Genomic DNA, 26,884 nt, shown 5'->3' with positions numbered 1-26,884 from the left:
GACATGATAAGTTGCCTGACCGGAATGAGGAAATTCTCCAAGCTCGACTTATGCAAAGGGTACCACCAACTGGAGCTGGACCAGCAGTCCAGATACATAACGACCTTCTCAACGCACCTCGGATTATTTCGCTACAAGAGGTTAAGCTTCGGAATATCATCAGCAGCAGAGATATTCCAGGAAACGATCAGGCAGATCATCAGACCGATCAAAAACAGTCTGAACTATAGTGATGATATCTTGGTGTTTGGGAAATGTGATGAGGAACACGATAAGGCCCTGAGAGAAGTGTGCTCGCAGCTAGTAGAGGTGGGCCTAACAGTAAATGAGAAGAAATGCGAACTGGGCAGAGAAGAACTAGTACTCTTCGGACACATCTTTTCGAAGAGAGGGATGAGACCAGATCGTGGCAAAATAGACACCCTTGAAAAAACAAAAGAACCAAAAGATGTCGCTGACGTGCGCTCATTCCTCGGCCTTGCCAGCTACTGCACGAGATACATAAAGGACTTCGCGACAGTGAGCACGCCACTGAGAGAATTAACGAAGCAGGGCCAAACATTTGAATGGACCACAGAGTGCCAAAGGGCGTTCGAAGAAATAAGGGCATCGGTAACGGCAGTGGACCACCTAGCCTATTTTGACCCGAGCCTATGCACCGAATTGACAGTAGACGCCAGCCCGGTAGGCCTTGGCGCCATACTAGCACAACATAAGCCCGGAAAAGATTCACCTCGACAGATAGTGGCATACGGAAGCAAGAGCTTGTCGGACATTGAGAGGGCATACTCTCAACCAGAAAAGGAGAGTCTGGCAGTAGTGTGGGCATGTGAGCACTATCACATGTTCATATACGGAAAACCATTCACGATAATCACAGATCATCAAGCCCTAGTAACAATATACGGAAACCCAAACGCAAAGATACCGCCAAGAATTGAACGGTGGGGGATCAGGCTGATGGACTACAACTTCACGATTGTCCACAAACCAGGGAAAGATCAAAATCCAGCGGACTACATGTCCCGGCACCCGCTTCCCTATCAAAAAGGTGGCCCCACGATGGCAGAAGAATATCTAAACTTCATCGTGAGGCAGAACACTCCGGCATCAATAACAAATGATGAACTAGAGCGAGAAACAAGAGGAGACCCGACAATGAAGGCCATTGGAAAGGTGGTACGGCAGCAGAGATGGAGACACATCAACAACAACACCATCGCAGAAGAAGGAGTCAATAAAGAGGAACTACTGGCATTCAAAAAGATAAGTGAAGAGCTGTCTGAAACAGAAAAGGGAATTCTGATGAGGGGCTCAAGAATTGTAATACCACGCCGGCTAAGAAAGAGAACAGTTGAGCTAGCACACGAGTCGCATCGAGGCATTGTAGCGACAAAGAAGATGCTGAGAGAAAAAGTGTGGTTCCCGGGATTGGACAACATGGTGGAGGAAGAGATATCGCACTGTCACACCTGTCAAATAACAGGCCCTCCTGCCAAACCGACACCATTGAAAATGTCGGAACTGCCACCTGCAGTATGGACAGAGCTGGCAGCGGACTTTTATGGGCCACTGGAGAGTGGAAAATACCTGCTAGTGGTCATCGACGAATTTTCAAGGTTTCCAATAGTGAGAGAAGTATCGTCGACGTCGGCAAGTGCTACGCTGCCAGTGCTAGACAACATATTTGCTGCCTGGGGCTCACCACAGTCACTGAAAACGGACAATGGTCCTCCATTTTCTGGAGAGGAATTCCGTAGATTCTTGGAGTATCTGGGGATCAAGCATCGAAGAATAACTCCTTTGTGGCCACAGGCCAACGGAATGGCAGAACGATTCATGGGGACTATCAAGAAAGCCATCCAGCGGGCAAAATTGACACAGATATCAACTGGACAAGCGCTTTGTCAAGTGCTCAGAGACTACAGGAATACCCCTCACAGCTCCACTGGCAGGTGCCCAGCAGAGCTGGTGTTAGGGAGATCAAGCAAAACAAGGATACCTCAGATAGATGCAACGAAAGGTACGAACAGAAGTGACATTGCAGAAAGAGATCACCAAGCAAAAATGAAAATGAAAGAATATGCTGACAAAAGGAGAAATGCATCTGAACACCAGCTGACTGAAGGGGATCTGGTGGTAGTGCGACAGAAACAACAAAAGAAGTCAGACAGCCCATTCTCAATAGAGCCGTTGGTTGTGACTGATGTAAAAGGGTCAATGGTGACTGCAGCTTCTGACAACCGAAGAATAACAAGAAACAGTTCCCATTTCAAGGAATTCAAAGTGGAAGAGGAAGAACGGATAACAACAACAGAAGAAAGAGAGCAAGGGACAACAAGAGAGACAACACCACTAAAAGAAGAAAACGGAGGACAAGAACAGAGCAGAGATCAAAGACCAAAAAGGGAGTGCAAGAAGACAAGAAGACTACTAGAAGAAATGTAGAGACTGTGCAAGAAGACAAGAAGATTACTAGAAGAAATGCAGAGACTCTCTCTCTCTCTCTCTCTCTCTCTCTCTCTCTCTTTCTCTCTCTCTCTCTCTCTCTCTCTCTCTCTCTCTCTCTCTCTCTCCCTCTCTCCAGCACCATCGGCCTATTATCGCATCGTCACGAGGAACGGTGCCAAGGACTTGTACATGTGACAAAGACGTTCTGTTTGTGACAAAGGGGGAGATGTAGTGACCTGACCACCAACGCAGGGCACTAGGACCCTGTGGGTCACAGGGCAGTGTCCAGGTCACTGGACACGACTTCCTGTGGACGGACAGGAAGAGGGCATTCCACACCAGTATGACGACGAGGACAGACGTGCGATGCACCCTGAGCATGTATGAGAATAAAGACCTGTAAACCTGTACCTGGTCTCCTGTGTGTTCATTGCCGAGCTGAGGTAGCAGTACATGACAGGGGTGAGTCGCGTTTTTGGCGCAATCGGACGCACCTCTTCTCAGCGCCCCAGCGCTTCTTATTTTCCGCTCCTTCTGGGCTCTACACAGTGGCCTAACTGTGGAGCAGGGGCATGTGCTGCTGGCCTCTCGATCTAGGCGGCAGCCTCGCTTCCCACAGCAGCGTTTCTTCTTTTTCTCACGCTGCTCGGGACAGGGCACTCCTTCAGGGTTCTGTGGGTGGCAGATGCACCAATCCCACCCTCGTCGCCAGCTGTCGTGTCTCTCCTGTAATGAAGACAGACACGTGTGTAACTATTCAAGAGCTTTATTATTCACGTGTTATCAGGTCCCTGTCCCTACTCTAACTGTCCCTCTAGCCAGTCCCCCGACTCCTCCCATTCCTGTTCCTAGCTCCACCCCTCCAAGCACTAGACTGCATTGCACAGTGTTACAAATGCCTCCCACGAAAAATATAAAAACCGGCACCTCCTTAACATAATCAAACAGTTCTATGGCAAAGCCTTCAAAGTCAGGGATAATCTTCTAAGCCACTGCAGTGATGTAGTATATTAGTGGCAAGACACCCACCGTCATTGATTCCTTTTCGTCTATATACCAATACCTTCTGTAGCACCCACTATCAACCATGACCTGAAAAAAGTACAACTTCCAATACTTCTCTATGCTCGATGATTTTTTCTGGGATGAGCCCTTAAGATTTGAAGACCCACAAGAGAAACAATCTTCACAGAGAAAAAGCTCAAATTCAGCAAAGAAAGAGTAAATGAATTCCCCTATCTGTGTCCCAAACACCTGCAACAAAACATCCCGAAACTACAAAATAATGAAAGGATAAGCAGAGTGAAAGGCCAGATAATGGGTACAAACATTTTCATGAAGAATAGGCAATAATACCCTGCCCCATCTGAAAAAAGTCTTACGCGCAAAAAAGTGGTATCATTTTCTCCAATAGAGTAAAACTCGGGGGCTTGAAAAAACATACAAAAGGCGTAGGACAACTCACAAGCTAAATATACAAATACCTCTTATACCTGTCTTTCGCAAACACCAAATTTGGTCCTAGAAATAGTCATAATGCAGACATACACGGATAATCAACAGATGTTTGTGCGAGCAACCGTTCCACCAGCTGAACAAACATCTTGATTGACAGAAGCAGGAGGGGGGCTCCAAGTCCGAAAGGCAGAATCGTCATGTACAAATGCAAAGCAAATAAATAAATAGTAACGGGATTCGAGTTTGTGGACACCAAACAGTAAGGTCACGTGACTGGCATGGCCGTGGCCTGTGTGTAGGAGAGGCATCCTCGTGGCTTTCCCGGTGCATCCCTTTGTTTCTTGTGGTCACTGGGGTGGCCATGGTCTCTGTGCAGGAGAGCCATACCCATGGCTGTTCCAGTGCCTACATATACATCGGGAAGTGTTAATAGGCCATCTGACAGAGTGGCCTTGGTGTCATACGCTCATGTATTTTTTCGACATATTAGTGCATGATGGTGGTAGCCCAAACTGCCTATCTCACTGGTTATAGGGAAACTCACATACATATGAGAGGCAGGTCCCGAGGGTAGGACTAGGGATCATTGTAATCAATAATGCATGGCGCCTTATTGATTCCACATCCTAAGTAGCCCTTGTGGCCCTCTAATTCAGTAGAACGATTATCCAGATTGCAGTCGCATTTGAATAGCATTTCACACCCTTGGCGAGACGCGAGCACTCGCCATGCACTTCTCAAGTCGACCCCTCTCTGATCTGTGTTTTTCTTTGCAACGACCACTGGAGGGCGCCAGTAATGCACAATAAAGCATTTTCGAGGCCCCCACTTCTGTTACTTTTCCAAATCTGATCATGGTAGCAATTTTCCAGTTTAGAAAATGTGCTTAAAGTTAGAAAAACCGACCATAAAAGTAAGTGCACTTACCCATAGTGTTTCACTGTAAACTCCTACTAATAAAGTCAACCTTCACATAAACATTTAAGTTATTAAGTAATCAGTGTATAATAAATTGTGAATTGATGCGGGACATACACGGGTGAGCATGTAGCACAAGGTGCTGTGGTTGCAGGCACGTTCATGTCATTCTTTGGGCTCAGGACTGATTGCTCCTTCTCTCTGCACTCTGCAGCGATGGTGATGGGCACCAAGACAGCAGTGACAACTGCCCCAACGTCATCAACAGCGCCCAGCTGGACACAGACAAGGATGGACTGGGCGACGAGTGTGATGATGACGATGACAACGACGGGATTCCAGATATCATTCCACCGGGCCCCGACAACTGCAGGCTGGTGCCCAACCCGGGGCAGGAGGATGACAACAGTAAGCTCCCCACACTGTGCCTTCATTCATAGACATGTGCACTTTGTAAATTCACCGCTGATCTACATTACCCAGCATTTGAAATGAGACCAGGGACAGGGCGAGCTGGCACCAGCAATGCTATCTTATATTCATCATCATTCTGGACTGACTGCCATTCGGGCAAGCTTCTTGGGTACTTCATCCTTCCTCCAGGAATGAGTTTCAGTAACCATGCCATGCCATGCTACTAACGTATGTTTACCATACCATCCAACCCCTTTAGACAGTGCATTTCAGGTGATTGCTTTCTGCTGATCTGTTATGGGGGGGCTGGGGGAGGGGGTGCAGTCAGAGACCTCCTGCCAGTTTTAGGGTAGAGCACAGGACTGCCCGCTAAACGGTGGCAGCAGAGCGCAGCGTAAGACATCCTAAGTATGGAGTCTTAATGGACAACTTCCTGTCCACTGTGAACCAATAGCGATGGCACTAAACAGAGGTAGGAATCAAGAGAAGCGGCTTGGCTGTTGCTGGGGATTTCCTTTTTACACTATTACTGACCAGTGGCAAAAATGCGTCTTGTGCATATATTTAACAAGGACCCCCTGAATACACAGAAATGTAGTTCCTAGACCAGGGAAAAACAAATGAATGGTATGTATCAATCTAGGCAACAAAAACAGTAAACATAGGAAGGGACTGAGCTACAACATTAGTTTTTGGTAAAAAATATACAATTTTATTCAAAGTTATTAACACACATATAATTTCATGTTATACAATCAATATCAATAGTGGCAAATGAAACACAATAAAAGTAAAAATTCAAAGCATCATTAAAAAATCACATTCAATTAAGTATATGAATATACATAAGATAGAAACAGAGTAAAAAAAGGAAATGTGGCAAATTATATCTCTACGCGCGTTTCGGCGGACCAGCGCCTTCTTCTGGAGCAGCCACGATAGTTCTAAAAGGAAAATGCCATACAATAAAATTATATATGTTCTTTAGATCCTAGTTTTTAACACATGAAATTTCTAATTACTAATGTTATTAACAGTAGTCTCAATCTTTCCATAACATTTTGACATGTCTACATTTTTTCATTTCGTTTCCTTGCCTTATTGGCAGTCACAGATTGTAAAATACATTTTGGGATAAAAGACCAACATATATCGGGAATTAGAAAGTGACCGAATTTGGGGAGTATGGTGGAAGATCCAATCCATATTCATTGTGGTGTATAATCACATGTATGATATATTGTGTCAGGGTAGTGATTCCACAGATTGGAGACATGGAACTTGAAAAAGGGTATATAATTCAAAGTTCCTAATAAAAATCTCATAGTTGTAGGCCACTTATATAAAGATATTTTACAATCTGTGACTGCCAATAAGGCAAGGAAACGAAATGAAAAAATGTAGACATGTCAAAATTTTCCTTTTAGAACTATCGTGGTTGCTCCAGAAGAAGGCGCTGGTCCGCCGAAACGCGCGTAGAGATATAATTTGCCACATTTCCTTTTTTTACTCTGTTTCTATCTTATGTATATTCATATACTTAATTGAATGTGATTTTTTAATGATGCTTTGAATTTTTACTTTTATTGTGTTTCATTTGCCACTATTGATATTGATTGTATAACATGAAATTATATGTGTGTTAATAACTTTGAATAAAATTGTATATTTTTTACCAAAAACTAATGTTGTAGCTCAGTCCCTACCTATGTTTACTGTTTTTGTTGCCTAGATTGATACATACCATTCAAAAATGCGTCTTGTGCACATAAACTTTGGAAACCTGTGAGCCCAGCACATTTGAATTACATCAATGCTTCTTAATATGTGGATACATTTTTTGTAGGTAATTATTACCCTGTGCAGAACTACTCCACACACATATGTGTTTCCAATGTACATTACAATAAGAGATAACAATAATAAAATAACAAAATAACAATAGTAACAAAGGACCCCTTAGCAGCACTTATGTAACCCCTTTCCCGGTCCCATTCACGTTGATGCCCAGGAAGCAGAATTCCCACAATGATTTCATTGTTTCATTCATCTTTATACAGCTTAAAATCCTCTCAGGATCAAGGATGTACCCACAGAATCCGAATTAATCATCTTTATCATAAAACATTTGCAGTGGCGGCTGGCAGGGAACAGTGGCAGTGGGCGGGGGAGGGTTTGGGGGGGTTAGGAAAAAAGAAAGAAAGAAAAGTAAACTTATCTGGTGATAGCCATCGCCAGCCACCGCCTCTCCTCCAAGTAGAAACCAGGAAGCTCGCAGACTCCCCTGACCGATCATATCAATGCCTTAAGCAGCGTTTATGATTGGTCTGAGTGCCGTGGTTCGGCGCTCAGGTGGGGACTGGGAGGCTGGGCATGTTCTCCACTAAGGCTGTATACTACAGCCTGTGGAGAACATGCACAGTGCACATGATGGTTTTGATGGCCCAAGACAGCGCATCACCCCTCATCAGCACGGTCAGCTTGAATCCAGTGGCGCTATGAGCAAGGGACCAACGTCTGGGCATACATTCCCACTTAGGGTGACAAAAGCAAAAGTAACAAACAATGGATGGAATTCTGAACAATGCAAACATTCACCCCCAGACACAAAGATCTTGGTTTAATCCATCGTTCTTTTGCTCACCACTCCACACTAGTTTGAACCAGCCATATGCAAATGAGTCTTGACCCTGCTCCCTATGGGAACAGTCCAGCCCAAACTGCTAAGCCAGGTCCTCCCTGGACCGGAAACAAAGCAAACACAAGAAGATGATGGACGGAGTGCTGAAACTTTTCAGACACTCACCCCAGTCACAGATCTGGGTTGAATCCATCATCGTTCTTTAGCTCACTTCACCACCCCAGTTCAGACCGAGCCCTATGCAAATCAGTCTTGACCCTGTGCCTCATGCGAACAGTCCAGCCCAAACTGCCAAGCCAGGTCTTTCCTGGACCGGAAACAAGCATCCTGGGACCGGTTTCGGGGTATCACCCCTCATCAGCCAGGCTTGCTTGAATCAAGTGGCAAAGTGAGCAAGGGATCCACATCTGGGCATACCCTGCCAACTTAGGGCGAAAAAAGCAAACACAAGGAGATGATGGATGGAGCGCTGAAACTTTTCAGATACTCGCCCCAAGTCACAGATCTGGGTTGAATCCATCATCGTTCTTTGGCTAACTTTGCCACCCCAGTTCAGACCCAGCCATATGCAAATCAGTCTTGACCCTGTGCCTCATGGGAACGGTCCAGCTCGTACTGCTAAGCCAGGTCATCCTTGGACCGGAAACAAACATCCTAGGACCGATTTTGGGGTTATAACTTCGGCACACTATTTTCCATGAAGAGCTATGCCAGTGTTGACCATGTATGATATTTGCAAACATTACATAACAATAACATTATACTTAACTTTAACAAACATACCTGTGAAAAACATACATGACTAGGCAGCTATCCACCTCAGGCTTTTGAACTTCAGTTCGCCTGGCGACGCGTGGAAGCAACCTCCCTCACTGCACCTCAGCACCCAAAAACTAAGAATAAGCTGCAGCCAGCCTCAGTGGCGTAACAACAGCCCCCACTGTGCGGGGGCTAAATCTCCACGGGGCCCCTCAGGTACTGTGCACCAGGGGCAGCTGAGAGCTTCTGACTGGGTCCGGAGCGTGGGGCCCCCCTCCATACACTTTGCAGGGGGACCCCCCCCCCTTGAGTTTTGTTACGCCACTGGCTGGTCTATGCTAGTTGATGCGGGTATCCCCTTATAACTAGGACTGGGACAGCAATGGAGGCTTCATTTAGGGATTAGGGGCCTTTCAAACTGTTGCCAAAAATCAAAGCAAAGGGGAACCACAGTGAGCAAAAATAAGAAATGGGAGGGGCACCAGCTGCACATATTATCTTGGAATTTCATCCTTATTGTTGCTCACACTAGGCATCTAAAATTATCACTTTCCGGCTGTATCATTCGAAGTACAATTTAGTAAATCTAGCCCAATGTGCTTCGCAACTTCCACGTTAATGCCATTAGTCATCTTTGTTCTGAGCTCTCAGCATGTTCTCTTATCGTCCTATATTTCAGATTTGTATATATATATATATCACTGGGAATGTTAAAGATTGGTGCATATTTCTAAATAATAGCTGCTCCTCCTGCCTTTTCCTAATCTGGCAGGTGATCACATCCCTGTCGCTTATACATCTCAATACTGATTTTTGATGCTTTGCTATTCCAGGTGATGGTGTGGGTGATATCTGCGAATCAGATTTTGACCAAGACACGGTCATAGATCGAATTGATGTGTGCCCAGAAAATGCAGAAATTACCTTAACAGATTTCAGAGCCTACCAGACTGTTGTCCTCGATCCCGAAGGAGATGCCCAAATTGATCCAAATTGGATAGTGTTGAACCAGGTATTACTGCAATTCATTTTTTTTAGCTATTTAGATAGTGAGGGCTTGGGTAAATCTTTTATGCCAGATACTACCCAAAATGAAACATGTACTTTCTGACTTGTTTAATTGAACTAGAGAATGAGTTGTTGGCCAAATTTGACACATTTTTGGGATTAAAAAAAAGTCTCTTTAATTTGTATACATTTGATTCAAATTCCGCTATTTGTGGGTGTGAAAGTGACTTATTTTCATTAATCATATCCAACTATACTAAGATTATTCACAGCGCAATATAAACTAAATTAGCACAGATTATATTGACTCTATGTTTCGGTGATTAGTGTAGCATAAGCAAAGTATAGCGTTGCAAACTAAAGAATATAGTTTTGACTTTTTTTCTTTAAAAAAACTTGTTGGTCATACAGTTATGTTTAATTGAAATACAAAAAGCATGAGCCTGAGAGGTTCCATCACATTGGGTTTTAAGTAAAGCTTTGCTTTATTTCTGCACTATATCTCTTGGACGCCACTGGTGGATGTATGTCGTTACTACGCATGCTTTTACAACGCATGCCTTTACCACGCAAGTTTTACAACGCAAGTCGTTACAACGACTTGCGTTGGGGGGTGCTGGATAGTGAATAGTTTAATTTACTATTCCAACTCCAGTCCCCATGGATAGTAGGGAAGGAGTTGGATAGTAAATTAAACTATTCCCTATCCTACAGCGCCCCCCGCGCAAGTCGTTGTAACGCTTGCGTTGGAAAAATTGCGTGGTAAAGGTACTGCTTGGTAAAAGTTGCGTTATAAACGCTGTTCCCCCCACTGGTAATCGACTACATCGATTTCGCCATGTGGATGCAATTACCTAAATGTGTATAACAATTCCTGCGGTAAGGTGCAAACACAGCCTTCACTATGTTAGCTCTTCTAACTATTCTATTTATTTATTTTTTTATTTAAAGAGTTTTATATAGCGCTGGCTAGACCCAAAGGTATCAGAGCGCTTTACATGAGGTTCCACATAGTTGCAAACTTACATCAGTTACAAGTTACCAAAGATACCAGAAAAAACATTTAAGGAGCATAGAAGAAAAGGAAAATGGAGTGGGGAAGGGAAGGCAGAGGGGGTAAGGGAAAAAGGGGTAGGGAATAGAGAGGACAGAGAGACAAAGGGAAAGTCTGCCCAAGATCTGGCTGGGTAGGTGAAGGCTGAGGGGGAATCTACAGCCCATCTGCTCTTCAGCTATCAGGTAGCTCCACCGGGCATCGGTCAAATAGCTAGGTCTCAACAGAAACACATTAAAGGGATAGAAAGCAAGAAGAAGGGAGCTTAAAGGGGGAAGAGGGTAGGGTGAAGGGGTGGGAGGGGGGTACAACAGAGAGTCGAAAGAACGTCTGCCCAATGTCCGGCTGGGTAGGTGACGGCCGAGGGGGGATCCACAGCCCGTCTCCTCTTCAGCTAACAGGTAGCTCCACCGGGCATTGGCCGAATGGTTAAATGGTACCCACATTGCATTAGTTTCAAAGAGAGCTCAATTGCTTATTTGCCGCATTACTACAGAAATTTGCAGTGGATGACTTATATTGGCAAATTGATGGAGAAAGTTACAATAAGCTACGCTGCCTGTCCATGGCTCTTACTCATTCAAACGTTATCACTTTATCAATATTATGCAAAACTCCAATTTCTCTTTCAGGGAATGGAAATTGTCCAGACTATGAACAGTGATCCCGGCCTGGCAGTTGGTATGTTCAAATTCCCTGCAGTCGTATAGTGCAATATACATTAGAGCTAAACTTGACCAGACTCATGACACATTCTATGAGTAATTCAATGTGTGTCACACTCCCCAGGTTACACCGCGTTCAACGGGGTCGATTTTGAAGGCACGTTCCATGTCAACACGGTGACCGATGATGATTATGCTGGCTTTATATTTGGCTATCAAGACAGCTCGAGCTTCTATGTGGTCATGTGGAAACAGACTGAACAGACTTACTGGCAGGCCACGCCTTTCAGAGCAGTTGCAGAGCCGGGCATTCAGTTAAAGGTAAGTGCACATTTTAGTGATTATCGCTAGCTAAATTTGTTAAAAATCAAATCTGCTCTTAACTTTTTTCTTAGGAAAATAATTCCAAAGAAACTGAACCAAGAAAAAGATATCAGTAGTGTGAACCTGAGAGGGACCTATTCATAAAGCAAGCATCTGCAATGCAATAGGTTTTGCATTTACGTGAGTTTGAGATATTGGCATTGTAAATGACAATGCCTTCTATTTATGTTTTGGTTTTTAAAACATAAATAAAAGGCATTGTCATTTACAATGCCAATAGCTTAAACTCTTACAAATAGCAGTCCTATTGCATTCCAAATGCTTGACCCTCCTGCAGTAAGAGAAACTCATTAAAGAAAATAGTGCTTACATACTACAGAAGACGTACTGTGTAACAACCGAAGTAAAAGGTCCAGTCCTCATGGGAGGTTACAAATGAAGACAAGGCGGTACTAAGGAGGAACTAACAAGCCTAAAAACAAATCAGAAGCCAGCATTTACAAAGGACAATGACACAACACAATAACAAATATGGTTGAAGAGTCGACGGGGCTTCAAGTACATATTCCAATACAGCATGGCTCGCAGAGCAGCAAATGCGCTGCCCAGGCTGGACTTAAAAAGCGTCACAAAATAGAGGTCTTTTCAAGTATGCGTCAGAAGCTGATATTATAGGCAGTATTGTTCAGCTTTAATTAAAGTAAATTTCGAAGAGGTTGAGATAGAAGTTAAAGAATTAATAGTTGGAGTAAACAATGAGAATGTAAATATTATAAACTAATTCAAGTAAGTGGATTTCACTGCCTTACACATTTTAAACCTGGTTACTAGCACTGTTTATAAGCAGCGAAATTAACAGAACAATTAGCATCTTGCTCCATGAAATAAGGTTTGTGCTAAAAGAGTAACGTGAACATGATGCCTTTATTTGTACACTGTATCGGAAATAAGAAACCATTGCATGGATGTTTGTAACATATTAGTATTTATTAATATTAAGCACATGTACACATGGGCTTAATGGCACTGGAAAGATAAAACATCAGAAGAGACATAAAATAAATAGGCTAGGCACAGGCCATCCGTGTGTGCTGAGTGCCTTAGAATCAGACCTGCTTAAATAAATAGGTTGTGGATTCCTTACAAAGAGAAAACAGGTAGGGGGTCGAACAGAGTTCCATTTCCTAGCAGCTCTGACAGAGTAAGCTCTGTCCTGAAGGTTTTCATCTGAATAGCTAAAGACCTCTTGCTCGCCAGCTTCTAATGAGCCTGTTCTGCATGAATTTTTACTTTAAGATCTGCAGGGCTGGGCCGTGGAGAATGCAATGGGTGATGACCATGGCCTTGAATGGAACTCCTTTTCATACTGGCATCCATTCACACTGGTTTAAAACTGGAGAGATGGGCTGAAGGCGTGAGCTGCCCGGAATTAAGAGGGCCGCCGCATTCTGAACCATCTAGAGCAGGTACAGAGTCCTCTCTGTAATCCCCAAATAACAAGCTTTAGCAAAATCAAGGTGAGATAACTAGAGCTTTTGTTACTGGCATGTGATTAGTATGATCCATAAATGGGAGAATTTGTTTCACCATTCTGTGCTGCCATAAGAAGGTTCTCGCTACCTGAGTTACCTAATGTTCTAGCGAGGGCTGCGCATAATCCTGGCAGGCTAATGGCATGACCACATAGACTCTGGCAAAGCCAAATGATCTAATTTACCAATATAATTTCTAATTACCAACACCTCTGTTTTAGTGGGGTTCTGTTTAAACAATTGCAGACATCCATGTGTGAATACCCACCAACGTGCGTGCTAATGTTGGTTGAGATACAGAGGTACTGAAATCGGTTCTTTCCTTTGGGTGCATCGTAAATATACGCTGCGGCAACAAATGATGGACGGAATGCTGAATAAATCAAACATTCTCCCCCAGCCAAGAGATCTGGGATAAATCCATTGTTCTTTCGCTCACTACGCCACCCCAGGAGCAGAGTCAAGACCGAGTTGCTAATGGCTGGGTTTAAACTGAAATGGCATGGGGAGCAAAAAACGATGGATTTAGCCCCAGATCTCTGAACTGGGGTGAATGTTTGACACTGTTCAGCATTTTGTCCATTAATTGTTCTTTCTGCATTTGTTACCCAGAGTGGGTTTGGCATGCCCAAACGTGGGTCTCATGCTCTTCATGCCACGGGAGTCAAACTAACCAGTCTCAGGATGCTTGTTTCGGTCCAAGGAGGAACTAGCCTGGCAGTTCGGGCTGGACTGTTCCCATGGAGAGTAGTGTCCAGACTGATTTACATACGGCTGGGTTTAAACTGGAATGGCATTGGGAGCAAACAAAAGGATGGATTGAGGCACATATCTCGGTACAGGGGTGAATGTTTGACACTGTTCAGCGTTCTTTCCATCTTTTTGCCTAAATATACGTGGCGTATCACCAGCATACATGTAGAACTGCACCCCTGGTTCTCTAGTACTACCGCCAGGGGTGCCATACGGATGTTGAACAAAAATGGCAACAAAATTGACCTCTGAGGAACACCACATAAGGAGGTCTTGAGCCATTAAGGTGGCATGACTGTGGCTTGTCTATGGCCCATTAGGAATGAGCAGAACCATCGTAGTCAATGGATCACATCTCATCTTTCTTAAAATGTGCCTTAATATGGCATGGTCAATTGTGCTCAATGCTGCCGACACGTCCAATAGGGCCACAGTGGCAGTCCCCCCTGTCCTTCATGAGCTGTAAATCTTCTTGGTCTGAGAAGATTAGAAGCTCCGTGCTCTGACTGGCCCTAAACCCAGCTTTTAAGGGGATTTACCCGATTAATATCTTCCACATAGGTTTGCAGCTGAGTGAATAACAGTTTCTCAAAGACCTTTGTAAGAAATGGCAGCAGCAAAATGGGTCGATAGTTATTTGGGTCTACAGGAAATAATGAAGATTTTTCTCAGCAGAGGTCTGATATTTTGCAGCCTTTCATTCCCCTGGAACCATACCGATATGTGTATAGAGGTTGAATATCTCAGTGATTTCCTCCACCATGCCTAATGCCACCTGTGTCAAAGGTCTGAAGGTGAACCTGAGGACTTAGCCATGGGGATAGCTTCTGGCATGACTGAGCTGGATAGTTCATTGAAATGGAATGATAGGTTGTTGTGAGGATTCGGCCATTCTTCATTGGAAAGAAAGTTATGAAATTGTGGCCTGCAGAGCCCATGTAGTCTGCCAAAATCCCACCTCTAAGTTTTCTCATCAAAGAAGTTAGAGAGTGCACTGCATAGAAGGTGCGAGGGAACACAGCCCTCCTGATTGGCTGATGGAACTGCCAAGCTGCTTGACCATCTCAAAAAACTCCTGGGAGCCTTAGCTGCCTTAGCTAACTGAGGAGAGAACTAGTTATATTTTGCTGTTTGAATCTCCTTTCTATAGACTGCCAAGGCTGATGTGTGAATACGGTCTAGAATTGGGATCATCGGTGGCACTCTAGCGGTGTTTTGCCTCTCTGGATCTCAATGTATCTTCTTGTAGCTTTTTGGAGAACCATGGATTAGCCTTACTAGCAATATTGGTAGCTCTCATTTTATTATTCAGTACTGGTAGCATTCGGTCCATGGTTTCCAACGGCATGGCACTGAGAGCGCCAGAGTAGCAACTCAATCGAGCTTAGTCTTCCCTTTGGCTCTGCCTAGCTGTGCTCGTGTAGATACAGCTCTAGCCAGTGCATCCACTGAAAAGGATTTCCATTGCCTGGAATGAAGGAAGTTGGTGCATTGAGCCCTATATCTTGTTTTAGGTAGTTGAATAGAAAAATTATTTGCTTATCGTCCATCCAAGGTAGAGACAGGTACAGGTCTACCTGCAATACCTGTCTTGTCAGGTGATAATGCCACCCACCTGATCTCTTTTCTATTTTACTTGTAAATATGTATACTAGAGCAGTCAGTCAGTGCTGATGTTCAGTGTTGACCAGAGCATTCAATTAGCAAGGAAAGAGGTGGCTACTGGGGTTGCTTAAGATCTATATAGATGATTTAATTGAGTAAAAATCACTTTTCTTACCAATAAGTCAATTGGAAACAGAGTTATTTGGCTTAATTAACAATTGGTTGATTAGCAATTAGGGCTTATGACTTTAAGAGTGATTTGGTGCTACTTGTTGTAGCTAGGTTTTCGCTCTACAAATACCAATGCCTACATACATTTGAGAATTAGATGTGGGCAGACCCCAACGAAGGTGTGGAGAAACCGATAGAGGGGACTGAAGCTATATGTTCTGCCTTTTATGTCCCATCCAGAATTTGGCCTGTTCACAAATTATGAGAAATCCTGGTGACAAAAATCAATGTTTGGTGACTATGCAATGCATAATGAAAATAGCCCCATACAGGGTAAATATTGAACAAAAAAAGTCCAATATTCTTTAAAGCATTCTGGGGTGAATATGTTTGTGAGCTTTAAGTCACAATATGAACATTTGAAGTATTGTATTTCATCTTGTGTGATTTTTAAGGACATGTTAATATTGCTGAGTATACGTTTTTGGATCGCCACACAGGGGCCCATTACCTAAGAGGAGGTATTATACTTACCGCCAGGGCCGGACTGGCCATAGCGGGCACTGGACGTTTCCTTGGGCGGGGGCTGGTTTTGGACCCCCTGGGGGGTGTTTTTGTTATCGGGGCCGGTTTTGCAGCATTGCTGCAATATTGGCCCCATAACAAAAGTGCAGCAGTGAGGAGTGGTGCTTCCATCCAGCACCTCCCCACCCCCGGGCCAGGCTAGCTGTTTGCCAGGGCCGCTTTCGGTTACCAGACCAGCCGTGCTTACCACGGGTAGCCATATAGCTCTAGCTCCAAGTGAGTTTCCCTGTATGCAGAGAGCAGCAGTGAGAACCACACCCTATTTTCAACACTTCCATGCAGCCAGTGGTGTACACCTCAGAGGGAACTGCAGAGACAATTTTACAGGGATTTGCCCCAGGAGAATGGGAACTGCCCCTATACTTCAACGATTACCTCATCTGGAGAGACTGGGGATAGTTATAGGTCCCTTGGACACCTGCCTTGGTATAGCAAAGCAAAACCAGTGCTGGGCGACTGGGTGGTCTAAGTACCTCCAGTACCTCTAAGTGTGTGCCGGAGTTACTCCAGTACTAGTACCTACAACCGCAGAAATCATAGAACACTATGGGTCATATTTATAAGATAGTCACATAGTGCAGCACAGCAAATCACCTTGCTGGGCTGGGTGATAGGGAAAGGGCAGACATGTGCTATATTTAAAAGAATATGGCTCATTCCTGACTTTCCCCCACATGCATCAAGCATTTTTGTAGTTGCAAACGGTGCGATTCCTTAAAATCGGCCGTTTGCGAATGCAAAAGTGCTTTTTGGGATGCATGAAGCAATTTTAGAATTCGTAACATGTTTGCGAGTTCTAAAATTGCGGGTGCTTTTAAGAAGTCGCAGATGTGCGATTTCTTAAAAGCAATGCATCATTAAATTTAAAACTGTAAAATCGCAATTAGGGTGCCAAATTTACCGAGTGGTTGAACCACTCGGTAAATTTGGAAAAAGTGTTTAAAAAGCTGAAAATGTTTTTTTTTCAACATTCATGTTTCACACACACATGTCCTTAGGACATGTGTGTGTGAAACATGATGCGAAAAATACATTTCAGGGGTGCATGGGGGGGTCCTTTGGACCCCCCCCCTGCACCCATGAAATTTTCTAAGTGCCACTCGCAATTTGCATTGACTCCTATGGGCCTTTTGGCCCATAGGAATCAATGGGAATTGCGAAAATTAACTTAAGGATTCGGTATTTATTTGGGATTCGGTAAAAATTGCGATTTTTACCGAATCACAAATGAATACCGAAAATAATGATGCATAGCATTTTGCACTTCTTAATTTGCGATTCCTTATTTTTCGCAAATTAAGAAGTGCAAAATGTCACAATGATGCATGTGGGGGTTTGTCCCTGCAATGGCGTTGTGTTGGCTGTCTAGCTCCAATGCAGGCACCCTTGCACTCTGGTGCGAGGGTGGTTGTTGCATGCATGATTTCTTTTTGTGCAGGAAGGGGCACCTTCCTGCACAGGAACAATCCTGAGAGGCATATTCCTCTTTCGCATTGTGCTGCAGAATGCAGCACACATAGAAAGAAGAAGTAATAAGTAGAAATAAAGATATTTCTCCACATTACACCTCCCCTAGGAAGGTATATCTTTTTGCCACCTTTTCAGGTCTACCACTTTTGATAATTTTGGGAATGCGTCAAAAACCATGGGAGTCACGTGGGAACACTCATGCAACTCCCATGGAATGTTTACCTAGGGCAGAGTAACACAATTTGCAATATGTTGCATTTTATGAATCCACTCAGAGCCACGCAATGTGGTCTTGCATGGCTTCATAAAGCACATTTTGGGATTGTGTCTCGCTTGCACCATGTTCTGTGGTGCTAGCGCGATGCCCACTCCTTCATAAATATGCCCCTATGTAAGTCTTCTACACCAGGCATTGCTGCTTGGGTAGCAAAATATCCTGCTGCTGCTTGATATGTAACATAATCGTACATTAATATTTTCCTTAATGAATGAAAATATAAACATTGGTCATTTTTCAGTAAAAGTCACTTATTAGTAAAATCTGCATGATTTATTGGGCAGAATACAGAACCATTTAGGTTGGCAGTGCTTCCTGGAATCAAAAGCATTGGACTTGTGAGTCAAAGTTTGAGAAGAGTTATGATGAAGTGGGTACTTGAGACACTGATGATTAATAACATGTTATTACCTAGTGAAATTCAGCAGGTTTGTTGTTCTTGCTAAGCTTGGCTCTTCTTCTCTAGGCTGTTAAATCCAAAACTGGACCAGGCGAGCATTTAAGGAACTCCTTGTGGCACACTGGAGACAGCACTGATCAAGTCAGGCTGCTATGGAAGGACCCCAGAAATGTGGGCTGGAAGGATAAGGTGTCTTACAGATGGTTTCTTCAGCACAGGCCTCAGGTTGGATACATCAGGTAAGTTCATGGACACTGGAGTTAATGTAGCAGAAGGTTGCTTCCATTCAAAGTTCACAGTCAATCTCTATGTGATAGCTTCATTGCAATTATAACATGTTTTGTGTTTTGGAGAGATCCAACAGACCTTCCATAATTCTGGCAGTGTCCTCACAAGGGTTCTGCCAATGAATTTAAGCTATACTTCTGAAGCAGTGGTTAATTTGTGCTGGTGTTTGCTACTGGTAAGAGCTAGCCCTCTTTCTTGGAAACTGAGACACGTTCTTTGTCTATGGTTTGCACACTTAATTGCAGCACAAGACAAAGGAAGTCTCCAACTGAATTTAAGGTTTTATTTTTGGAGGTTGGGCAGCGCTGGAATGTGATCTTTCTCTTACACAGGAGAGAGACTGAGCGGTGGTGCTGACATCATCCCATACCTGCATGAGCCTCCTGCCATTGGCGTTTGTAGGTTCAGTTGAACTGTCTTAGCTGGGGTGGCAGGCCATCCATACACCATGCGTACACTTCACCTTGCCAACTTGTGCCATCCTCAGTCACCTTCTGTGCCGCTGATGGCACCAGACAAGTCTGTTGCAGTAATATGGCAGCTGTCTGGCAGTCTACCATTGCAGGGTGGTGGGGCACCTTACTAGGTTTCGATACCTGATGCCAGTGATATTATACTATTTATATAGCACTTCAGACGCTAGTGTGGGGAACAGAAGCACCTACTTGGGTGGTGAGCACCCTTTGCCGTGGGAGACTGCATGGTTTGCATAGTGATGCATTTGTTGCGATCCTATGTGGGAAGTATTTCAGTGACATGCATGAGTGACTCATGTCTTAGGACACAGTGCCTGGAAGTGTGATGGAGGAGGAGATGATAGAGATAGGTGCATATATGTTAATTATAGCTAGTACTTTAACATATAGGCTCCTTGCCAGCACTGACCTAGCCTAAAGGGCAGTGAAATGCTGGGTGCGAGTACACCAAAAATGGGGGTAACCACAGAAGGCCTATTAGGTCAGAACACTTGAAGATGTCATGTTTTTTCTTTCCCCAAGTAAGTCTTTTAAATATGTAGAAACAGGTGCTGCTTATCATACTGGCCAAAATGAAAGGAGCATCCAGAGGGTCCTGCATCAAACTTTGGCCCCTTGTCTCACACTAACTTCTAACAAACTTGAACCAAGGAAAGAAATGGAAGAGAATTCTGAGCAGAAGTTACACAATGTTTAACAGGCCCAGATTTCATTTATCCCTGTTAGACCAAAGGATGGCAAAGATTATGTACTTGGGTTCACACCCTAAGCTCCTCTCATGGTCCCGAAGCAAACCCCAAATCAACCTGTACTTTACCCTCTGGTAGCTTGGCAAAAAGCAGTAAGCTTTAACTTGGAGACAATGTTCAAAGTATGTATGCAGCACTTCAGACAGTAATAAAGCGATATCACAACACAAGAAAAATCCCACATAAATTTAGAAAAATAGAGTAAAATTGAAATAATTAGTTGACACCAAAGAAAAAAATCCAATCAGTAGAACAGGAGGTATGCAGTTTTAAAGTTTTAGATAAAAAATAGTGCCAACTGTGGTTATTTGGTCGCGCTGGACTGGGACAAAGTCACGTATTCAGGCCAACTGAGTGGAGCACGGGCCAGATACAGGGACTAAGTTAACCCAGCTGAACAAAGTAACTTAAATCCTGGCTGCAGAGATTTGTGAGATCCCATGTTGAGGATGCGTCGCGAGGCAGCGGGTTTTGATGGGAAGTCCTGCATCGGAGATGCACTGTGCAGCTTTGGTTCTAATTAGACCATCCACTGGGCTTGCTATGCAAGGTACTGTGTCTTCATTGAGGATGCCGTTGAGGAGGGCTTGTGATGCGAGGTCCTGCATTGGGAGTGTGTTGCGCAGAAGCGGTTACGACTCCGTCAGTTCTGCCCAAGCAACCACAGATGGGCTGGCAGAGAACCATCAGATCTACTTCCTAGGGTCCAGGACTGTAGTGGCACCACGTAGGAGAGGGCAAGACTCACAGCAGGCAGAGTCCAGATGCTGTGTTCAAGGTGGATAGAGCCTTTTCTGTTCATGAGGCTCAGATCAGGAGCCAAGACAGCTAGCCTTTGGAGCCACTCTGGTGATCCTGGGTACAAGATGCAAGTCCAGGCCTTCTCTATCAGGCATCAGGGCAAAAAGGCAGCAGAGTAGAAATTCTTCTTGCAGAGCAGCACAACAGTCCTTCTGAGTCCTCCACAGGTCCAGAGGTGTATTGAAGTGTTGGGTCTGAGGATTCAACATTTATATTTGGTACATGGTGCCAGCTTTGAAGTAGGAGAAGGTTCTGGAGGTTTCTACTCCCAGGGGTGTTTAGAATTCCTTTCCTAACTGCCCCAGTCCCAGCTTATCTGGGAGCACACAAAAAAGGGCCAAACTCTTGGTGAACGTGCTCAGGCAAAGTCTTTGTGATGTTTAAGTGTGGTAGATGTTTTTCTTGTTCTTGAGTTTGAAGCTGAAAACCTTCAGCCTTCCTTAATTTGCAATTAAACAGATATTAGTATTCAGCAAGAATGTTCCTAATATCAGATAAGGACCTTTCAATATAATAAAATGGGGTTGTACATTTCTGGTCGAACTATCATTCTGATATTGCCCTGGTGACACCAACACAATAAATACGGACCTTTTTGGCAATGTAAACTTTACATTGCCAAAATGTACGTTACTGTTAAACAAATAGAGCCATATTCTCAAGGAGCTATCGCCGAGTTAACAGCACTTTATCGCAGCCAAAGTCACGATAAACATATCACCCCATTCACAAGCTGGTGCTAACAGCCCATAGCACCAGTTTACCTGCGATAGCAGCCGCAAAAATCATCGCCACAAATGACCCTCGCCACTATCCCTAATGAGATGCAGAGTAGGCGTCCCTGAGCAAAAAGCTGTGACTACACCACTCCGCAACATTCTCAATGACCAGCCAGATCATCAATAATATCACAAAACAGGAAATAAGATGCGTTAGCAGCAGGAAACTAACACCTGCTCTGACCTGGTGTAAAGTCGGACCACAGCCTGTCCCACAAACGGGAGCCAAAGCCAGAGCCACACCTGAAGAACAACAGATGCCATGTAGCTCCTGAACATGCGGCCCGGACACCCAAGAGTGCCACAACACCCACCTCCACCACCCCTAGGACCACGCCCCATCCCCCTGGATCCCCAACACCCCCCCCCCGGACAAACACAGAGGCAGCGCAGACAAAAACAGCGACCCTCCGAAAACGCACCAACCTTACAGACCCAACACCAGAGAATGTCAGTGCCCACTAAAGGCTCAAAAGGACAACCCACATCCTGACCACCATTGTACACAAGCGGACGGTACCAACACAGCCGACTACCAACATCCCACCTCAGACCAAGCTGCTTGCCGTGATGCACCTGTTGGCCACTGGTACCTCCCAACCAACAACCGCCAGAGTCGGAGGAGTCACACAGCCAGCCCAATCCAAGTCCCTCACAATGATCATGGGTGACTCCATCAGCTTGGTACCCCACTGTCTATACTTCCGACACACTGCGCAGGAACAGCCAGAGACCAAGCAAGGCATCTACGCCACAGCTGGCTTCTCGAACGTGTCAGGGGCAATTGACTGCATACATGTCCTACTTGTGCCACCTGGCAACACTGCACACAATAAGTGCAACAGAAAGAACACGTATCCCACCAATGTCCAGGCCATATTGGACCATAGAGGAATCCCCCCCAACATCGCTGCCAACACCCCAGGCAGTGTGCATGATTCCTATACCTTCTGACAGTCTATCATCAACCTGCGCTACCAGGAAGGCACACATGGAAATGCACTGCTCGTTGGCCAATACCAAATGAACACACCACACACCTCAACTCTACAATCATGCAATTCACAACTCTGGGGATGCACACCTCACATACAACATGCACCCACCAGACACGACAGCACAACTTACTCTTGTAACCTGGGCCAGCCATGTACTTTAGCCACCAACAGCATGTCATCTCAGCCACACAATAGCAGGATGTGGGAAGAGGTGGGGACCAGATATGTGTGAAGGAGGCAAGTGACTGTTGAATATGAATGTACACAATGCCAAGTGTGGCGTGGTTGTGCTGGACAGACTTAGTATGCAGACCACACACATATCCATGTTGACAGACCCCGCTGGTGTATGCAGTGCAGTGGACAGTGGACGCAACAATCTCACTCCAGCCAGTGGGGGTGATCAAGGAAAACTAGTTTGTTACGTTCCCCCCGTAAGCGTGAGCAGAGTAGGCTGGCCCGGCGTACCCCAGGCCAGCGTAGGTGTGTGAATAAAAGGCACGTAACTCTTGGCGTAGTCCTCTTCCGGAATGCCCAACGTCTCTGCCAGGGCGGCGCCTCTCACTCTGCCACGATGCCGGCGCCATGAGCGCTGGTGCCTGTGATCCTATGCGTCTGCTGCACCCCGGGCCGCTGGTCCCTGAAACCTCTTTGCCCGCCCATTCGCACCCAGGCCTCAATGCCCAGGTGCAGACACCGGCGTGTGTCGAAGAGGGCCCACCACGTAAGCTCTAGGCCCGAGGCCCATGACCTTGGCAGACTCCTCAGACCATCATGGCCTCCGTGACACAGACCCGCATAACTCCATTCTCGTTGACGTACTCCACCGACATACACAGCGGACAAGTAGGAAACACAATTGGAACTGAGTCTTGATGACACCATGGCAGGGAACATCATTTAAGTCTGAGGTTAAGTCACTATACTCCCTTCGACGTGGTGCCACCAAGTCTGTGCTTGGCATCACAACCACACGTGTCTGTGGGCCCAAACGGACTTCTGCTCCCGGCCACACTAAGCTCAAGTAGGTCACACATTTTGAACTGAGTCTTGATCATGCAATGGCCAGGTACACATGGCAATGCAGACTTTACATCACTGTACATTCACCTTCGACATCAATGAGGATCCGCCCAGTCCGCGTGGCCCTACCTCAGTACACCGCAAGTCACCGTCCCGAGGCAGGGTGCCTGTGCCGGCCGCTGTGCATCCGGGCCACTAACTTGTGCAGCTCAAGTCAGGGAGCCAGTTTGATTCAATATTTGAGGGCCTCTGAGACGATGGCCTTGGGGGCATCAATGACATGTGTCTGTGGTCCTGCGCTGTCTGCTGCCTCCGGCCTCAACTGTGGTCCACCAGGGCTCACTGACTACGGAGTTGCTCGCATCTGTCGTGGATGCCATCATCTGCAAGTAACTCACTCAGCACTCCAGGTGCCACTAACTCAGTGCACCTCAACCCATGGACCGTCACTGATTGAGTTTTGAGCTGTGGATAGGTTGCACAGCAATGTCACCTCAGGCAGTGTGGGAGACCTGGGACGTTGATGTGGAAGATGATGCAGGTCTAACACACCCCACTGCGTCTACATCAGGAATGTCCCGAAGGGACACAATACAAGACATATTCTTCACATGGGTGCGCTCAGCTCTAGTGCCCCTACCTCAGTGCACTGCAACTCATGGACACTTCTGTTTGTATGTTGGGTGACCTCTGTACTTGCTCCGGCTCCCTCCATGTTGCTCAGAAGTTGACTGTGTTATGCAGGTTTCTATGTTTCCGTTGCACTGGTGTCCACTATTCAGGTTGTTGCTAGCACCGAACACTCCATGCGGGCTGGCTTACACTCACCCCACACACATCCAGCACAGGCATCACTGTACATGTGAACCTGCCAATAAAGAGGCTGGGCGCGCATGCCCGTAGCCAGTTCGACATGACATCTGCGTGTGTCCCTGTGGTCTTGTTGTATGCATGAAGGCCCCGGGCCCTAACACATAACTATGTGCTGTGTACAGCGGATGCAACCATGTCACCGCAGACAGCGAGTTGGAGCTTGGAGATATAGCTTTGTCGATAACCACTCAGTTCGTAAGTGCCGTGGACTGAGCCGTCGTAGGCAGAGCCAACGTGGTTGTGTGACTGATGTTTGCATGCCCATGGGCGTGGTTATGTACTGGGTATGTGCATCTGCATGTGTCAATGGCAGTGTGGTTCTCCTCTGTGGGGTGTAGGTGGTCCCTGAAGGATAATGGAAACCCACGTCTGTGATCTAGTTCGCCTTCCATTGGTTCGGACCCCACCCGCACCTGTTCAGCCACCTCCTTTCGGCATTCTGACACCTGGCATTGGGGTGCCATGTGTGGCACGGTGAAGTGTGAGCCAGCCGTGCTTGCAGGTGCTTCCTGCTGTGTAGTGGGCTGTGTGGGATGTGCTTGGGCTGTTGCAGGGTGTCATTGTCGAAGATGTTGTGGTCCTCTCTGGCATCACTGATGTGTGGTCTTCTGTATGCTCTGCTGGTGGTGTTGTGTGTCCCTCTTAATGTGAAGGAGAGATGCATGTTGACATTGTGTTGACATGTATATTGTCACATTGTTCTTGTTTACATGCAGACGGTATGACAATGTACATTGTGACTGTTTGGGAGGTGCAGGATTTGGATGCGGGAGATGTACATTTGGACCACATGACGGATGTGCGGTTGTACGCGTACATTTCCATTTCACAGTTTCCAGCTCTGTCAGGTGTAGTAAGCCTGTTTCGGCACATGTACAGACCCTGCTGTGTCCTCTGTTATGCAGAGTCATGTTTGCGCATTGTACCACATTGTCGTCAATGTGTGTGTGCTGTTCATGCTACTTGTGTGTGCTGGAGTGTGCTGTGGGGAACATGGACATGATCCTGGGTCTTTGTGGGTGTGCAGTGTGCTAGACCTCGTTATGCATGTGTACCATTGTGCCCATCTTACACCGTCCCCCCAGTCCTTGGTCGTTACTCACCCTGTGGGTCTTGTGTCAGGTCCTCCTGAGCTGTGTCCACACTCCCGACTCCTTGCACGTCTCCACACTGATGACTGTGGCCTCCGTTTCCTCCTGTGGCACAGGACTCCCGCCTCCTGTCGCCAATGATGCCTTCCTGCTGGCAGCAGATTTGTGCCTGGTTTAGATTTTCACATCATGCCAGCGCCTCATGGCCTCCTCCATTGGCCTCCACGACACTCTGACTGCATTCCTGGTAGTCTAATTGTGGGCCAGTTGATGGTAATATTCGGTCACTTCTGTGACGCTGATGTGGTTTTCCTGCGGACTGCACCCCGTCTCCCTCTCCCTCTTCTCCCTGGCCTTCTCCAACCCCGTTGTTCCTTGCTGTTGGTCTGTGGGGGTTGGGGGGTTCGCGTCGGCCTCTGCGCTTGGTCAGGGTGCATCCATGTTGCTACGCACTTTGGATTGTTTCTGGTGTGTTGTATTTGTAGCTTTTATAGTGCATTTTCCCGCCAGATGTGTGGGATTTGCAGGACTGTAGCTGGTTTTCGCTGATTTCAGTATCGCGATTGGCCTCATCGCAGCTTTTTTTTCATTCACGTTTTGCATTTTTGCGGCGTGGCGTTGATTTTAATGCAGTAATTTGACACGTTATCTGGAGACTATTGCATGGTACCGCCGTGTTGAGAATTCTTGGTTAACACGGCGTAATTTTCCCGCGATACACTGATATGTTGGAAGTTGTGTTAAGTAACTTTTGCGCTGGTTATCACACGTTCTTGAGAATGTGCCCCACAGTGGAAACCATGAAACCAAACATGTGAATTGAGTTACCACAGTAGAAACAATGTTCTAACATCAGGGTCATGTAGACTTCTATCACCTAATTTATCTTTAAAAAACAACTCATCAACAACAATATATGGAGATCCGGAGAGCGCCAAAACGGCAACTTCGATGTCATTCACTTAAATGCAACAAACAGGAGGAAATCATCAATGCCTTGTTAAACCTCTCGAACTATAGCAATATTTCCAATGTCCCAAACTTTAATATTTGAAGAGTAACAGATCTCTACGGTTATATTGATCTTTAGAAGTGCATGAGCTGTAATTGGCAGAATGAGAGCGTGAGCCACGATGAAAACTTTTAGGATTCAAATTAATTCCAGACAAAACATTTTCCCCTGATTTTATACTCAATAATCTCTGATGATACCCTCTGTTGCACGATACAAATATCTGTGCTAGATGACTGTGTCCTGGATAATTTCTTGACTGATCACATTGATATTTCCAAAGTCTTCCACTGTTCTTTAAGAGTGAAA

General features: G+C 45.5%; 1 protein-coding gene across 1 annotated transcript in view; it reads left to right on the top strand.

The window, feature by feature from the left end:
* Nucleotides 1-26,884, top strand: part of THBS4 (thrombospondin 4) — a 256,126-nt gene that overhangs the window by 168,481 nt on the left and 60,761 nt on the right. The window contains exons 16-20 of the mRNA XM_078675199.1: nt 5,042-5,235; nt 9,475-9,653; nt 11,336-11,384; nt 11,493-11,689; nt 18,552-18,724. Of these exons, the coding sequence (XP_078531325.1) occupies nt 5,042-5,235; nt 9,475-9,653; nt 11,336-11,384; nt 11,493-11,689; nt 18,552-18,724 (792 nt within the window). The remainder of the gene's footprint in view (nt 1-5,041; nt 5,236-9,474; nt 9,654-11,335; nt 11,385-11,492; nt 11,690-18,551; nt 18,725-26,884) is intronic.

This window comes from Lissotriton helveticus, chromosome 2_1 (assembly GCF_964261635.1).
Source record: "Lissotriton helveticus chromosome 2_1, aLisHel1.1, whole genome shotgun sequence".
NCBI classification, from domain to species: Eukaryota; Metazoa; Chordata; class Amphibia; order Caudata; family Salamandridae; genus Lissotriton; species Lissotriton helveticus.
Note: the sequence above shows the minus strand (reverse complement) of the source record. Positions and strands in the feature narration are given on the sequence as shown.